General features: G+C 33.3%; 2 protein-coding genes across 2 annotated transcripts; one reads left to right on the forward strand and one right to left on the reverse strand.

Moving 5' to 3' along the window:
* Positions 1-524: 524 nt before the first annotated feature.
* On the reverse strand, positions 525-10,346 carry LOC105619336 (WW domain-containing adapter protein with coiled-coil). The gene is made up of 12 exons (XM_012200856.1): positions 10,306-10,346; positions 9,917-9,950; positions 7,769-8,009; positions 7,140-7,225; positions 5,238-5,318; positions 4,684-4,882; positions 3,040-3,432; positions 2,152-2,378; positions 1,641-1,782; positions 888-1,114; positions 683-810; positions 525-603 (listed from the first exon to the last, which is right to left on the reverse strand). Exons 1-12 carry the CDS (start codon positions 10,344-10,346, stop codon positions 525-527), a joined length of 1,878 nt encoding a protein of 625 aa, XP_012056246.1.
* Positions 10,347-13,195: 2,849 nt separating this feature from the next.
* Positions 13,196-16,584, forward strand: LOC105619442 (putative uncharacterized protein DDB_G0282133). The gene is made up of 8 exons (XM_012200960.1): positions 13,196-13,200; positions 13,247-13,477; positions 13,619-13,742; positions 13,824-13,968; positions 14,067-14,151; positions 14,239-14,623; positions 14,725-14,961; positions 15,070-16,584. Exons 1-8 carry the CDS (start codon positions 13,196-13,198, stop codon positions 16,582-16,584), a joined length of 2,727 nt encoding a protein of 908 aa, XP_012056350.1.
* Positions 16,585-17,743: the final 1,159 nt, after the last annotated feature.

Raw genomic sequence — 17,743 nt, forward strand, 5'->3', positions numbered from 1 at the left:
TCAACTAGTTAAAATGCCGCTTAATCTTGGGATATGAAACATTGACACGTATAACATAGGTAAATACAAGACGATGTGGACAATTCAGATATACAATTCAGTAGTTTGCATTGAACTGATAAAATTGATTCGTTTTTCTAATCATTTAGTGTTGTGTTTGCGACTTCCCAAGTAGCGCACAGCGCTTACAAAGCGTTAACAAAGCGCTAAAAAAGCGCATATAATCAAGCTTTGCAAGCACTGCTGTGCTATTTGTATTGGATAGGCCTGATGTGCTTCTCAGAGAGGTGGATTCACTAATAAATTCATTAATTACTTATTAAGACTCGTTGGCTGATAAATGAAACAGCCAATCCTCTCTAAGCAGCCCATGTTCATTCGCTATTATATCACTTCTATTACGATATTATAATTTAGGTACAATCTTAATTATTCAATATTAATGAGAATATTAATAATCATGTTTTATTTTGCTTGAATTAATTATAGATTGTAATCATAATTATTTTATAAAGATTCTTACACTAAGAATCGTCAGACATGAAGGAATTTTGGGATTTTAACTCCTCTAGTGTTTGAATTTGTTGACGGAGGAATAATATCCTAAAATAACAAGTAAATAAGCGATATAATTGTTTTATGTTTAAACATTTATTAAATGTGCTATAACATGAAACCTTACCTTTGTTCCTGTAACGTTGCCTGAATTTCTGTCAGCCTCACTATCGATCGTGCCGTCTTCAATTCTGCGGACACTCTCGTACATTGTAAACTGCCCATTGTATGTGCTTCCTCACTAAGTTTCTGTGCCTGTACATAAGTATTATTTAAGAAAATCATCTAGTAACAGTAAAGGGACTATTATTTAAGAAATACTGGATTCGCACCTGTTTTTCGAGAATATCAGCGGGAAAAGCACGCACGTGCTGTGTCAAGTCTTCCCGATAATGATTAGCGAGAGATGGTGTTAAAGAAGGTGTTAAAGGAGGCTGTACTCTCGACAATGCCTGTAAACCTCCTGTATTACTCAAATTTCCAAGGGAACCTAATGTACTGAGACTTTGCAAGGAGCTTAGACCTTGTACTCCGGAATTCGTTCCTCCAGGACTTGTCACTATACAAATGAATGATAATATATATAATAAAATATAACCAAAATAAATTTTTAAAAATGCAAACAAAGATGGAAGAGATACTTAATAAAAGATACTTAATAAAATTTATTTCGACACATTGTTTATTGAATTAAAATAATTTATCAACATATTAGTTTACTTTCTATATTATATTTTAGTTAAGATATAATTTAGACGAAGTTAATAAATTCAAAAATTAAATTTTACTTTATCAAACAGCTATTTTCAACCTATGTATTAATTCAATTTAGTATTATGATTAAAATGGAAATTAAATGTGCCATAAATAAATCTTGTAATAAGAATCTATAAATAATGATAATTAATAACTAACACAAGAATAGCGTTCTAGCTATTCTCTAGTATTTAATTTATACTCTAGTATTTAATTGAATTAAACTGTAATAGAAAATGTTTTAAATGAATAAATCAAAGAATATAATACACATAAAGGCAAATAGTTTTTTTGTACAATATAAATATTATATAAAACAAAAGACTTACATTTTCGCGCATCAATACAATCCTGGGTTTCTGAATGTGTAGGAGTAGGTGGACCCTCGCTGGTAATATTGCCACTTGTATCAACTTTTAATGGAATCATCACATCACTTCCAGTATTAGTTCGATCTCCACTAACAGACTGCTATAATAAAAGACAAGTATATACAATTATGAATACCATTTACACATGTTTTAAGATAAAAGAGGAAAGAAATAATTAGTTGATTATATTATCATTTGAAAATTACCGAATATATTCTCGATTACGTCACAAAAAAGTAGTTAAAAGTTACTATTTTATTAATAGATAAGTATTAATAATTATGAAATTTTCGCGATTAATTAAAATAGTGTGGAAAAAATAATTAACTTACCAATTGATAATTAAAATAAATTATCGCTTTTTGCATTACTTTAATTGAATTTTAACAGAATTTCAACAGAAAGAAATATAACTTATAATTTCATTATATGTTTCTAAGTATTAGAAATATTAAAAATGCTCTCTTACTTGTCGGGATAGCAAGATAGCTGTTTGAATTGTCTGTAATGCTTTCTGTGGTGTGATGTCAGGTTGTTCTTTGTTGCCCGTAATTTGTGATAGTAGTCTTGGGAGATTTGCTAGTGACACCGGTGGTCCCGGAGCATTACTACTTCCCTGTTGTTGCGTTGGCGAACTAAGTTTTCCAGTTGCCTGTGGTGTCGTTGACGATGGATGTGATGTTAATCGAGGTAACGCTAACAAAAGTACAATCAAAAATATCAATATCAAAAATCCATAAATTGAGGCATATAAAAATGTAGTAAATATTAAAAAAAATTTTAATTAAATCTTTAATTTAAATAAAAAAAATTTAATTTAAAAAAGTTCATAAAAACAATGATCATTGCAATTTCTCAAAAATAGAATGTTTCATGCATGATAAAATTATTATTATTCAGAATTGTCACAAATTCCTCATCTTAAAATTCCATAACTTTTCTCCGATTTCTAGAGAAAATTTAATGATTTTTTCTGAGGCTTTCAATAATATTTTGAAATTTTTGTATTTTCGTCTTAATTTGGAAAAATCAAGTCAAATATTTTATTGAGAATGCAATTTAACATAATGTAAATTACTATTAATGTTGCTGACACAGCTTGCATTTAATTGTTAAGCTGATAATTCCAAAACTACGTAAGTGTGATATACGCATATTGAACTTCTTTCTGAAAAGCCAAGATTTTTTATTTTTCAGAAAATTTTGCAAAATTCCCTGACTTTTTCCTGTTATTAAATATCATTTTAAATATCATTTTAAATATTTCTTTAAACATTTTTTTACTTAATATATATTTTTAAAAATCATGTTTTTTCTATATGCTGCAACTTGTACATAATATAAAAGGAAAACCTACCAGCGGCCAGGAGAACAGGGCCTTGTGGCAGTGGATCATGAGCGCAGGATGACGTTAAAGGTTCCGAAGTGGGTGTAGAATCACCTGGCGAGATATCCATATCTTGAGTTTGGCGTTCTACACTAACTTCTTCTCTACATTCTCTAGATTCTCTTTCTCTTTCCCGTTCTCGTTCTCGTTCACGTTCACGTTCTCGCTCTCGTTCTCGTTCTCGTTCTCTTTCCCGTTCTTTTTCCCGTTCTCTCTCCCTTGCAGAAACATCATCTCTGCTACTGCCGCCACCGCTCGCACTACATAAACTCCAGTATTCTCGTTTGTCAGACTGTCGCGACGATTTACCATCTCGCATACTGCTACTGCTATTTGATCGCGAGTTGGAATGTTTATCATGACCTGCCCAGAAAAATTTCAGTTTTAGTAAAATCTTATATGTATATATTTCATATATAAAAAAGTAAACAGTTTATTATATATGTAATGTGAATATAATGATAAATCCCTTAATCTTTTTAAATATATCACACAAACGCAATATGCATTTCTAGTTTATTTAATAAATAGTATAATATAAGATAAACTAAAAGATATGTCAAGTTTTAAAATAGGAAGAATTAAATAAATACATATTTTATTTGTATCAGTTTTCGTAAAGATTTTTCTATAACCAGGATTGTCACAGAAAATGAATTTAATACACATAAATGAATTTAAAAATTCCTGATTTTTCTAGGTTTTCCAGATAAAAGTTTCCATGACCAATATAAAATATGTAAAAATTTTAACATAATAAAAATATATAAAATTTTAACATAATAAAATATGTAAAAATTTTTTTTGACATTTAGACTCAAGGATTGTAAGAAAGCTAGCTTATATTATTAAAAACGCAAAAGAAGCTTAGAAGCATAATAAAATTTTGGGAATGAATTCAAGCCAACAAAAAATAAATTAGTTATTGGAAAAAAGAATGCAGTTATGACAAAATTAAATAAAATTACTGAATAAATATTTAAATATATATTTAAATTATTTTTTTACAATTGTTTAAAGTGCACGAGTTTTGAACGTATTTGATTATAAACATCAGATATAATATTTAAAAAATTATAAAAAATATTTGGAATAGGAGCAGTTTAAGGGAATTGTTCAATGTTTTTTTGTAAGTGCAAAGTTTCCTTTTTATATTATTCTCTGACTTTTCCCGGTTTTTCAGATCTGCGGCAACTCTGATAATGTAAATATTTATACAAATATCAAAACTATAAATATTAAATGTCAATTAAAAAAATCAAATTTATTATTATGTTTTATATTTAAACAAAAACTTACTTTATTTCATTATTCTTTTTCATTCATTATATCTAACACTTTACATATTGTATTTAATAATTATTTACGTATTGTATTTAACAATTATAAAAAAAGTCGTCGTGTGAGACTCATAACCAATAAGTTCAAATCCTGCATCTCTCTGTATCTATAGAAAACATCCTTCTATGTATACAAAAAAATTTCGTACTGACTTAGCGGAAGTCATAGAGAAGTTCTTTAAATCTAGGTAACTAACTCTTTGACTGTTCAGACATATAGGAATCCATTCCTCCGCTATTACTACTGATAATTATGATGAAAATTTAGACGTACTTGACCTAGAAGAGTAGTCACTAGATTGGCGTTGACGATTATCTGTCCGACTGATCCATTCCCGTGGTTTTTCCCATTGAGAAACCTCCGTCTTGCAGTTATAATAATACTTCTTTCCTGACGAACTCATGTGTTCGGACCAATCGCCAAATCTGGCTGTCCGTTCCGTTGCACCTCCTCGCTCATCACCACGTTTATCCTAAACAGACTGTTCTAAAATTTCCGGAAACAATTGAATAGATGGGGAATATTTGCATCAATTCCAAAAATTCCGTGAAAAGTTGACGTTATATTCATCTATATTCTTGAGGCTATTAAGATATTGATTACGTACACATAAAGTCATTTAAAATTATGGTAGCAAACAAAAATATATAGAAGTTTTCAGAATAATTTTTTTTTAATTAATTGAAATAAATATGTAATTAAATTTTGCTGGAATGAATGTATAACAATTAAATAATGATATAATTTTATCTTTTTTACTTAGAATTTTGAATTTATAACTGATGCCAATATAAAATGAATAAACGTAATTATAATAATACACTGACCTGACAAGAATTATGTGATGGTTTTCTCTGGGATGAAGATTCCCTTGATGAATTTGATGATAATTTTAAGGGATGTAAGATCTATAAAGACATGAATACAAACATTATTATGATAGTGCACATGCATCTAAAAAGATATATATTGGGTTGTTCGGAAAGTTCGTGCCGATTTTGAAGGAAAATTGAAACACAGAAGATTTAAATTTTAGTATACATTTATTAAAATTATAGGTGCCATTCTGTTCTATCTTTCTCCATCTTTCAGGCAATTTGAAAATTACATTCTTCCAAAATCTCAGATTTTTCAGTGAAAAATTTTTCTAAGTGATTTTTTACCTCGACCAAAGAGTTGAAGCTTTTTCCATTAAGGGAATTTTGTAATAATCGAAGTAGGTGGAAATCAAAGGGCGCGAGATCTGATGAATATGGTGGATGGGGTAGAACATCCCAATCGAGCTCCAACAATTTTTGTCAAGTTATGAAAGACATATGAAGCCGCGCATTTTCCTGATGAAACACGACGCCCTTCTGATTCGCTATTTCTGAACGTATTTGTTCAATTGCTGTCTTCTTTGTCTAATTGGGAATAATACTTCTCTGAATTTATCGTCTCGTTGTTTGGTAAAAAATTCATAATACAAGATCCCTTTCCAATCCCACCAGACACAGAGCATGACTTTCTTTGGATGAAGGTCGGCTTTTGGAATGGCTAAAAATGGTTCATTCCGCTTTCCCCAAGATCCTTTTTGCTCAACATTATTATAAATGATCCATTTTTCATCCCCCGTTACTACTTGTTTCAAAAATGATGCCTCCTCGTTGCATTTAGAGCGAGTGGAAATGCGATCCATCAGATTTTTCTCCGTTAAATCGTGAGGAACCCATACATCAAAACGGTTTATGTAGCCAAGCTTCACAAAATGTTCGTGGATGGTGGATTTTGACATATTCAACATTTCTGCTAATTTACGTGTCGTATAGCGTGAGTTATTCTCGATCAGTATTTTAATCTGATCTTCATCTGTGGTGGAGGGCCTACCCGGGCGTTCTTCAAGGTTGAAATCACCAGCTTTAAACCTAACAAATCACTTCCGCACAGTTCTTTCAGCTACCTTCGCCATAAACAGCGCATATCTTATTTGTTGCTTGTGTAGCATTTTTGCCTTTCCGGTAAAAGAAAAGCATTAAATGCTTAAAATGCACTTTGTTTTCTTTCATATTCAAAGGCACATAAAACTGACAAAAATTAATGTATCGCAACTAAATTTTTTTGAAGTATGCCTGAAGTATCGTCTTTTATGATATGTACGCATGTCATTTGTTTTCAATCGTTCTAATATATTCAGATCTGTCCTTAGGTCACCTACCAAAAATCGGCACGAACTTTCCAGACAACCTAATTTAATTTAAAAAGGCATGTAATATTAAATGCCTTTTTTAAGCAAAGTTTTAAATAAATTCATCGGACTGTGACCACAAGTTATTTAACAGTCCATTTGCTGGTCGGAAACATTTTTAATAAAAACCCATTATGACTGCATATGCCTAAAAGAAATAGATATCTATTTCATATATGTATATATTTTTATAATTTAAGTATATATATTTAAAATTTTCCCAAAATTAAAAATTTGCAAATTCTCTTTTTTTGCAACAACTTTTTTTGTATAGTTTAATATTTTTTATAATAGAAATTAAAAATAGTAAAAAAATGTATAATATATAGCACGAATAAAAATAAATTTATGTCTAATAACTAGAGGATTTATTTATACATATGGTACAATAAATGTTTCGGAGCAACTCTGAAAAAGATCAGAACACTTATAATGGGCAATTATATTCTTTTTATTATATGTAATTATAATTATTAAATTAGACATTAAAGTTGAAGATACTCACCTCCCCACTACTCCTATCGTGGTTGGTCCTGTGTTCTGAATCCCTGCTCTCACGGCTTCTCTTGTCTTTTAGGGATCGTGCACAATCTACACATATGCAAGCAAGCATGTTACAGCTGAAAATATTAAGAGACAATTCTGTTTTTATACTGAAGAAAGGAAAAGGAGATGAGATTCTAGATAAAAAAAGGAAAATTATTACTTCGTAGAAACATTACCACCTATACGTTGTACAAAAAAATATGTAGTAACTGATATTTATAAAGATTTGTATTCAATAATATTCACAAATTTATGCTTTCTTTATTGGGTGATTGTTAAAATATAAAAGCTCGCTTTATGCAGAATATTGAGGACACACAAAAATAACAGTTTTGTTAAAGAACCTAAAAATTTATAACTCGATATAGATCTGAAAATAATTTTGTTTGCCATCAAAATAATTATGCAAAACGTTTAAACATTAATTGACAATGCTGCAAAAAGTTTTATTATTCTAGTGACTAGTTTAAATGTCTTACAGAATTATTTTGATGATTCAAACAAAATTATTTTCATATTTATCAAGTTAAAATTTCAGTTATTTTAACAAAATCGTTCTTTCCGTGGAGCAAAATAAAAATTATTTACCGGAATACTTGTCCCTAGAGGAGGATAGTTTATAGTCTCTATTTTCTCTCTCCTTCTTGTAAAGAGGCTTGGATGTGTAATTCCGAGGGCTGTCCCGGTCCGTCCCCATGCCCATTCCCAAGCTGCCGGCTGGACTGTAAGAGTTACCATTTGGAGAGTCGCGCATACGTCCTTCGTAGCGACTGTCCGATGACGTGGTCGAGGAGGAATAGCCACCCTTAGAACTGCTGTACTTTGCGTTCTACAATCAGATCATTAACAATGTGTTTGGGATATTCATGACCACATAAGACATTATATAAATGAATAGGATCAAGATTGCTTACTTTTTTCATTCTGAACATATAAGATCGTTATTAAAAATGCTATTAATTATTACAAGCTTGATAATCCACTTGAGAATAACACTGTTTTGATCTAATGGCCGTTTGCAAGAATGTATGTGTGAGAGCTATATATTGACTAATGATATTAAAAAGAACTGAAAAGGAACAAATATCAAATATTGAATAACGTTAGTAAAAATGATTATATAATTCTGAAAAATCTCTGGTTCTTCTATGGAATCAATGGGAAATCAAATTGAAGTCAATTCCATAAAATCACCAAATTTTTTTAGAAATACTAATTGCGCTTACCATCTCTAAATATCTTTTGTATCAATTATGCATATTCTATTTTTAATCTTAAAAACAAATTCTTATCAACCAAATATATTTCATTCTAGTAAAGACTATATGAATATTTCCTAATATTATTAGGAAAATTACTTCAAACACAGATTATGTTGTTTCCTAAATGTTTCAAGTACAAAGAGAATCTACCAAGGTACTGTGATTTGAGGATTATCACATTTATAGTTATTTCCGACAAAATACAGAAGAAAATGATACAAAAGCCGTTAAAACATGAGAGGGACTGAAATAAGATTCTTACCGAGATAGGATCTCAAATATTTTTAGAGAATTACCTACTAGAATAAATTATTGATTTTTTGAAAAGTGAGGTTATGTTTACAAGACACTTTACCAGCAGGAAATTATTTCGTATTGGATATAAAAATTGGGCGATACTGCGATTAATTACCATTCTCCCCATCTCGTGTGGACCGATTTAAATATCGAGAACATAAATATTCGATTATTAATACCATCCAGCACAAATAATAGCTTCAACAGGACAAACACCACAATCAATGAGAGCGGGACAAATTCTTATAACTAATTACATTACTACAATATAAATTTATCTATAAAGTACCTCAATTCGCATCGCGACAATGCGTTTAACGTATGAAATATTGTCAATGACCAAAATGTCACTTGTCAAAGCTGATTCTTTTCGCCTTGTCGAGCTCGTCAAATGCATTCGAGGAGTCTTACGCGTAATATAGCAAATTGTCGACGATTAAGCCAATCGCGCGACTATTCGGCGACGATGTTGGCGTGCCTCAACCTGAACGATCGACTTTACCTTGCTCACATGCAAAGAAAAAATCGAAACGAGAAACGCGGTAATAACGACGACAAAGACGAGCCCGACGCGACGGGAGCAGACGGGAGCATGCACAATGGAGCAGACGATCTCACGGAGACGTAACGGCGCGTGAAAATTGAATCGCGTTGACGTGATCGTCCGGATGTCGTCTTGCCGCGGGATCGTCGTTGAACGTGCATTATCGATTCCCGGTCGCGCGAGGTTCGCGAGTCCTGAGCCCTGGCGGAAAGAGAGCGACGGCGAATGGAGCTCGTTTCTCACCGCCGTACCCCGTCAGCCGAGAAACCGAATACGAACTTTGGAACTCCTCTGCGCGGAAGAGAGCTGTCACCGCGGTTGGATCCCGTCGTGTCCTCCGCGCAAGAACCAGAGCGATCTCATCTTTCTCTGTCTCTCTTTCTCTTTCTCTCCTCCTCTCCTTCTCCTCCTTCTCCCCGTCTTCAGCAGACGTGTCGCGCGGGCAACGACGCGGAACCGCGGGCGAAAATAATGCGTGCTGCTTGACGATGGATGATGAAGACTCCGATGATCGTACCAGACGATGTGAAGCTGTCCGTCCCGAGAAATGATCACATTTCCCCCCTCACCCCCTCCCCGCCCTTAATCGTATCGTAGATCCCACCAATCGCTTCGGTGGTGACAGATATTTACCTGATAGGGATGGGCCTGGTGCTTTTCGAAGTACCTGGAATCATAAGACAACGGGCCGTGAGCGAGGGAGGTTGTGGCGCGGTGTCCGCCGCCGTCGCGGTCATTTCCACGGGGAACGGCACCCGAGCGGATCCCCATCGTGGAAACTGGCTGTGCCCGCGGTAAGTCGTGCGGCGGTTTTGTGGCAGTGAGTGCTGCGATGAGTGTGTACGGTCGAGCGGGTCGTACGGACGAATGTCGGGTGAACGAGAGGTGAGGTGAGCTAGTGCGGAGAGCGAGAGCGAGAGAAAGAGAGAGAGTAGCGAGGAGAGGAGAGGAGAGAAAGAGAGAGAGAGAGAGAGAGAGATTAGCCGTGTGTCAGTATCGGGTATTTGACGGTAGAGCCCTACCCATCGCTGATCCTTTGAGGTTTCCTCGCATGCATTACCATCAATGCCAGTGTCTGTGGGAAATTCGCGGCCTCGGATGTTCCCTTTTTGGTCGGTCAGTGTCATAAAAACAACATTAACGTTTATTTAGCAGTTAACTTTCTTTCTACCCGGACGCCATGTCACATACGTGCTCGGCCGCTGCCGGGCGACTTGGACGAAACGTTCGCGCGACGGCGTGCGCGCAGTGAGCGCACCCCGCTGGTGGGGGAGCTCCGATCACGTCCAGGGACGTGGGGCACGAAGGTGCGCGGCGGATATTGTTTAGTTCCATAAATGCATACATATATATATATATATATGGCGTATATCAGTATATGTATATACGTGTACAGCACACTAAACCAATCGTTTCAGCGAGCGCCGAGAGTTTACACAAGCTTCAGACACGATACGCCCAACGCGACTATATAGCCATTTGTGCCAATTGTCAACTTCCGGGAATCCATAATCTCGCAGGAAACGCGTCTCCTCCGAGATTCGCAATTGTTAACGCGAATACGAGTCGCGAGTTCAATCATATCGGTCCGCTAATTTCCCCGCGGATATTCCGAGAAAAAAAACTGCATTTGTCGGAAAGAATGAAATTTCAGAAGGATCCTCTGTAATATCCGCACGCACCTCCGGGAATATCTAACGTTCGCCAGTTTACGTACATACAACACGCGTGACGCGGCGTGGCACGGTCTTCGCGATTGTCGCGAAATATCGTGATTATCGAGCACGCACCTGACGCGACGGTGACGGACGGTTCCGCGCACTGCGCAGAGCGGGCGTGCGCAACCTGCGCGCACAGCGCTGTCGGGGCCGTCGGCCGTTGCAGCAGGCGAGACGCGAGGAGCGTCGAGCGCAACGCTCACTCACTGCTGACGTTTGCGCAGCCGAGCGATTTGCAATTGGCAATTTCAGCGAACGTTGCATTTTCGCTATGAGTTCTGAACGAATTTGCACCGACCTGGGAAATTAAAAACGTTGTTCTATTATTGATAGAGCAATGAACATCATCAGGCCAACTTAAGTCGGTGCTATTAGTTGCCTTAAATGCTTTCATCGCTTTTATGCTTATATACTCTTATTTTATGTAGCCAATTATACACTGATTTAACTATGTGTAAAAATAAAATATAAATATTTCGAATTGTAAAATACAGATTTTTACTTAACATAAATCAATCGCAATAAAATGTATTAAGCTTTTATGAGCATCTCTCAAGTGTTTAATTGGATTTTATATTAAACACATTTTTCAATTTGTGTGTATGTACCATGGCTTTAATGTGCACCAGTACACACCGAGTGCATTCAATCGAATTCATTATAATGAACGATAAAGAGGCGCTCGGATAAAATATTTGCCACGATGCCAGTACATTATGATAGCTAGCCAACTCCTCATCTGACGTAACTCCTGTCTGACAGCATATCGCGATCTGCATGCTGTGCGAATATTGTGCTTGTAAAAACGCCAGTAATCAGACCTAAAATTTCGACTACACATCGTGATCAATCGACAGTACTATGCAAACATCATCTGCTTTATCATACAAAATGACATAATAACGGCTGCATATTGATTGTGTTATACATTGGTACAATGTGCTGGCATGCGAGGTTATTTAGGGATGCTCAAAGCATGTAAAAATGTTAAATCCGAACGCAGGTCGCAGCCTTGGCAAGTTGCGAGTGTCAGCCGACAGGCGGCGCGTTGACAACACAAACGACCGAGCTACAACGAACGAACGAAACGAGTGCTGTCTCTGAAATATCACTGGCTAAGTGAACTCCGTGACACGGGCCCGAGTTGGGGACCAAGGCCAAAACAAAGGAAGAAGAACAAGCAATAAACGAGTAAGCGAGCGAGCGAGCGAAGTGTGTCGTCGTCGTCGACAGCGAACAGCAATTAACGAGCGGAGCACGAACGCGTCCTGACTCCTGACTCCTGCCTTGCGCGTTTAGTGGTCGTAAATCTCGGAAGATGCCGCAGCCTCATAGACGGCTGATTTAGTTGCTGCTGCAAACGGAGAAACGGCCGAACGGCTACGCCAGACGTGACCAGACGTGATTCGGATGCGACTCGGAAGAAACGCTCGGCCAGGAAGAGAACTCGCTCAACCGGGAAGAGAAGCCTCCACGTTGACAAGCTACTATACGCTAAGAGGGCACGGCGAGTTATCGTCACGTCAGAAATCTGCGACAGACGCTGTAAGACGAAGAAACTTTTTCTTTTCGAATGATTTCAGATTTCTTTTCGAATAATTTCCCTTGTTCCTTGCCACGAAAGAACCACTGCATGATAATGTTACATGAAACATATCGCGTGCCGCAATGATATTAAACAGATAGGTCTGCACCTGTCACGATAACCGAAAGTTGTTGGCGGTTTCTGACACGTTTAGATATACCTACTTCTCTATCACACTACTCTTAGTAATTTGACTTTTCTATTAATTACTACATCTATATATAACAAATTTTGACAATTGCAGTTTTGCTGTTCTAAACATTTGGTTTATATATTACTTTTTATTAATATGATATAACTTTATCGTAAATATAACATACACAGAAAACAATTTTAATACCTGATTACCTTACCTGATTAATAATAATAATTATTATTATTTAAAATACCAATAGTCAACTTAAATTTTGATATATAATATACATTTTTTATGTATATCATAAAAAATATATTTTTTATAAATTTGTAAAAACAAATTTGAATAATCAGTAATTATGCCTTTCAATACATGATTTGATTGGTACAAGATGTTTGTCTATTAAATAAAATATTATAAATTAATATTAAAATGTAAATTTAAAACATTAAATATTGATTATTGTATTGTGCATGTTGTAAGTCTTCTTATAATTGCAGAGGATTTATACTGTAAACCTACAGAGCTACAAAGGAAGATATTGTTATGGATTCCAATTCTAAGTATGAAAGTAATAAAAACACAAAAAAACGTTCAAAAAATCAGGAAAAACGTCTGGAAGATGTCAGATTGGAAGATAATAACAAAATTGAACAACTACTTCCATGGTTACTAAAATTCAATAAAATCATATATTCATATACAGGAAGTAGAAATTATGAACATCTGGAACGATTGCTTTTCTTCTACACCCAGTAAGATTATCATTTACATCATTATGAAGATCCAGTTCAACGTTGTTAAATTTTTTACAAGTAGAAATTTCACACATATATAAACAGATCGGGGATTAAATAAGGTATATATAAAAGATATGTAATTTTGCTGTATTTCAGGAATATTCTTTCTAGCGTAGCAGAGAACACTGTCGAATTTAATGATAAAATTAATTTGATAAAAAATCATATTAATAAAATGTTAATATTCTTTCACATGTATTGGCTTGATATAAAACAGCAGGTACTATTATCCTAATTATTTGTTTTACAGAATTGTAAATATAAGATTATTGTTAATCTTTTGTCTCTTTTTTTTTCTCAGAATGTAGATTATAGTCAATATTTAAATAAAATATCAGCTTTGTTAAATGTATATATAGATATGGAGTTAAAAACTTCTAGTCACGTCGTTAAAGATTCTTCTAAAGTTGCAGCAAAGATTCTTGCAGCATTGTACATATACTTAAGTAAGTGTTATCAAAAATTGATTTTGGAAAAATTGATTTGATCTGATTGTCGATAAATAAGAGAGAGAGAGAGTTCTCTAATATTAAACTGTTTACAGATAACTCGGAAGAACATATTTTTAGGATATTACTTAGAAATAAACACACAAAAAAATATACAAAAGTATGCAATCATATATTTATGTACGTAAATATATTTTTTAACATATTATATCATAGATGTCTCAGACAATAAATTGAGATAATACAGATTATATTTTTTTTACATAGGAGGAGCTTTACTAATCTCAAAACAAAGACGACGTCTATAACCGATGTAGCTTACATCAGATATTTGCTCGCCTTTAAAATATGGAGAAAAATGGAAGAAACAGCAAAGAAGTTAAATCTTTCTGACAAAAAGAAAAGAATTGATGAGTTAGCCCTAATGCTGTTAGGACCGCGTATGCCAAAATTGCAAGACGAATTATTGAAATTTGTGCCTAGACCACCTATTCAAGAAAAAAATGAAACACTATGGTTAATAGAATCAAACCAATTTGATATAAAGGAATTTCATAAACAGTTCCTGCTATTTGAAGACAAAATGGATAACTCTACAGGTTTAAAATATACCAAAACAATTCATGCTGATCAGACTTGTTCAAAATCTCAGGTAAGATCTTTTAATAGTGTTTCATCTCAAATTATATGTGAAGATCTTTACATTTATTAAGTATAATGCAAATTTTAACGTTTGAAATACTGCTTTTTTAGAAGCATCAGATAAATTCATTATTTTGTCCAAATAATTCTAATGGAAGTACATCTGAACAGAAAGTAAATAAATGCTTAGATGGTTTACGAAATAATAATACATTATCAAATAATAAAAATAATAAAAATAAATGTTTGGAAACTCATTTACAAAAAAGTGGATCAAGAAGCCTTAAACCATTGAAAAAAAACAATTCACACAAAATTATAATAATTGATTTAACTGGAGATGATAAAGTAAAAAGAAAAAGGACTAATCGAAATTCGGAATCATCGAAAGTTAAGAAAAATAAAAGAAACAAAAAGAAGCATATCAATTCTTCAAAATATTTAAACAAACTTACAAATTCCGATGTTAAAGAACATTCTAATGAAGACAACAAAAATTTAAAAGAAAAAAATCGTTTAGAATCTAAACCTGTCGATATCAAAAGTAGTAATGGTATAGAAAATTGTACTTTAGTTAGCAGTGATACCTGTATGGAGTTTACAAAAGAGAATGAGAAACAACACAGTTATAACTTGCATTATTTGAATTCAGCGATGTTAGACGATCAGAATATTAACGAGTTAAAGACTAATGTGTCGGAAAAAAATAAACTAAAGAATTGTGTATCATCTAATATGACAATAGAAGATATAACTAGATCTTGTGACAATTCGATAACACAAAATAAGGATGCATTAACATCTCAGGAAGAAAGTGCCATGGAGACAATACCTTTAAAAACGTGCCAAAACAATGTTACAGATCAGCAGAATTATCAATTTGATTTTAAGCAAGAATTTCCAACAAGTGCGGATTGTGCGATACAAAAATCGTGTCCGTGTTGCAATACAAGGCATGTTGATCATTTTATAATGACTAGTTTACAATTTATAACTGATCGTAGCTCACTAATTACGGAAATGATGAAACAGAATGTATGTCAAATTAATAAATGTCCAAAGTATTGTACAAACGTTATCGTGGCAAAAGCACAAGGGAATCTGCATAATACATTTTACGATAATGAAAACGATATCAAATTGACTTGCGACACAATAAAAAATGATTGCAATAAATATGTTTATCTTTTGAATCATACTGATAAATGTGTCACGACTGTACACGCTGAAAAGAGAGTACAATGTTTAGATAAATCCAATGACAAATGTACTGTTTCAACTACATTTACTGAAGATAAAGTTGTAGACTCACCATCGTATAGTCAACATGTCAATGATAAATTTGTAAAAATAAATGATCACAATAGTAAATATTCTGAAACTATGATAAAGGAACAACAAAAAGAAAGTGATTCTTTTACATTAAATGATCGATTACATTTCTCCAATGTAGACGTCGATTATAACATGAAAAAATTTTTCCCCAAAAAAGAAGAAACTGACGAAATGACAAACAATATAGACTTGGAGCACAACAATTTTGTAAATGATATCCAAAGTGAAACTCTTATGGAAGATGTCTTCTGGCAACCTTCTGAACAGCCCGAAATTAATTTAACCGGTGTATTAAATAAATCTGAGGACACATGTATTGTCTCGACTACATTTATTGAAGACCAAATTATGGAATCGTCAATGGACAGTCAGCGTGTCAATTCAGATAATAGAAGAAAATGTGTTTACGAATATACGATGAAAGAACGAGGAAAAAGCGACTGCGATACTTTGATGTCCTCTGAACATTCATTTAATACTGACTTTTTCGAAATAGATTCAAAAGAAATTAGTGAAGTAATGAAAACTAATTGTATAAATGACTTTGAAGATATCAGTGTCTCACATTTTCAAACTTTGGAAGATTTATTAACGAATGACACTACTAATTTCCTACCTCAGGAATATTTGTTTTAATTTGTTTTAAAAAATATATATACACTCACATACATCATTTAACAAAAATAACGTTCTATGCAATAATCAAAATGCTATTGATAGTAATACGAATTTGATAATTTCTCTAAATTTAAATGCTGATACACTTTTCTGCTATTGTCAGCAAAACTCGATAAACCTATGTCACTAAATCATAATGAATCATCACAATGCTAAATATTATTGTAAACTAATTCAAATATCACTCTTTATTTCAAAGTTATGGAATTTCGATACTCTTCCTAATAAGTGAAATAACGATATCTTAACTAAATTTTTTATGTTTGCAAGAAAGATGCTGAAAGCTTTCATATCCTGAAAGATAGACTAAATTCTTTAATTAATTCTTAAATGAATTTTATATATTCAAGAATATTTGAATTTCAGAGAATTCAAGAAATGCTGTCAAATTATTCAATAAAAAAGAAAAAATTCTGCCTCAACATCATAGAGATTGCGTAGAGATACATATTAGCGCCAAGACAGTACTGTATCTCCAGATTTTCGTCCTTAAATGATTCTGATTGACTTTTAATTAAAATAATATTTAATCAATCGTATGTTTGTGAATGCTACTAAGTCGCAAGCTATCAAATATAATAGATTGTTATTTACTGAAGAAACCGTGAAGAAAAAAATACAATACAATAACGATGTTCACAAAAAAGTCATATTGAAAAATTTTCAATCTCAAGAGAGATGAGCTCAATATATTGAGATATGCCGTCAACAAATTGGTTACTATCGTAAAAGGAATAATCTGCTTGAACATCTTATGCAACTGTATAAGATAAAATTTTATTTTGAATGAATCTTAATAGTAATTTAAGACTACATCACAATAATTAAGACCATAAGATAACAAATATTAAGAAGTAGACTATCAGATGCATCAAATCATCACCCACTGAAAAAACATCTAAGAAGAAAAAAGAAAGAATTGTAGTTTTATCTATAGTTTTATTCTTTCTAAATGCTGAATAAACTTGTTTACTCTGATTCAGTACGATGTTCGAGAAGGAAAAATTGTATTTTCTACATTAAAAAAAGGTAACTTATTTAAATCTATGTTTTTGAAATCTCATATTATCATTTGAGGTTATTGTATTATTTTTTAGAATTATAAAAAACTAAAACA

The sequence above is a fragment of the Atta cephalotes genome (assembly GCF_000143395.1).
Source record: "Atta cephalotes unplaced genomic scaffold scaffold00021, whole genome shotgun sequence".
Classification (NCBI taxonomy): Eukaryota; Metazoa; Arthropoda; class Insecta; order Hymenoptera; family Formicidae; genus Atta; species Atta cephalotes.

Excerpts from the sequence above, each read along its gene's own strand:
- LOC105619336 (XM_012200856.1), bottom strand. The coding sequence starts at position 10,346 with ATGGTAATGCATGCGAGGAAACCTCAAAGGATCAGCGATGG. Across the intron at positions 1,783-2,151 it reads CTATCTTGCTATCCCGACAA|CAGTCTGTTAGTGGAGATCG; the intron begins GTAAGAGAGCAT and ends CTTTTATTATAG. Across the intron at positions 604-682 it reads GCAACGTTACAGGAACAAAG|GATATTATTCCTCCGTCAAC; the intron begins GTAAGGTTTCAT and ends TTGTTATTTTAG.
- LOC105619442 (XM_012200960.1), top strand. Across the intron at positions 13,478-13,618 it reads TTGCTTTTCTTCTACACCCA|GAATATTCTTTCTAGCGTAG; the intron begins GTAAGATTATCA and ends GCTGTATTTCAG. Across the intron at positions 14,962-15,069 it reads ATTTAACTGGAGATGATAAA|AATTCCGATGTTAAAGAACA; the intron begins GTAAAAAGAAAA and ends AACAAACTTACA.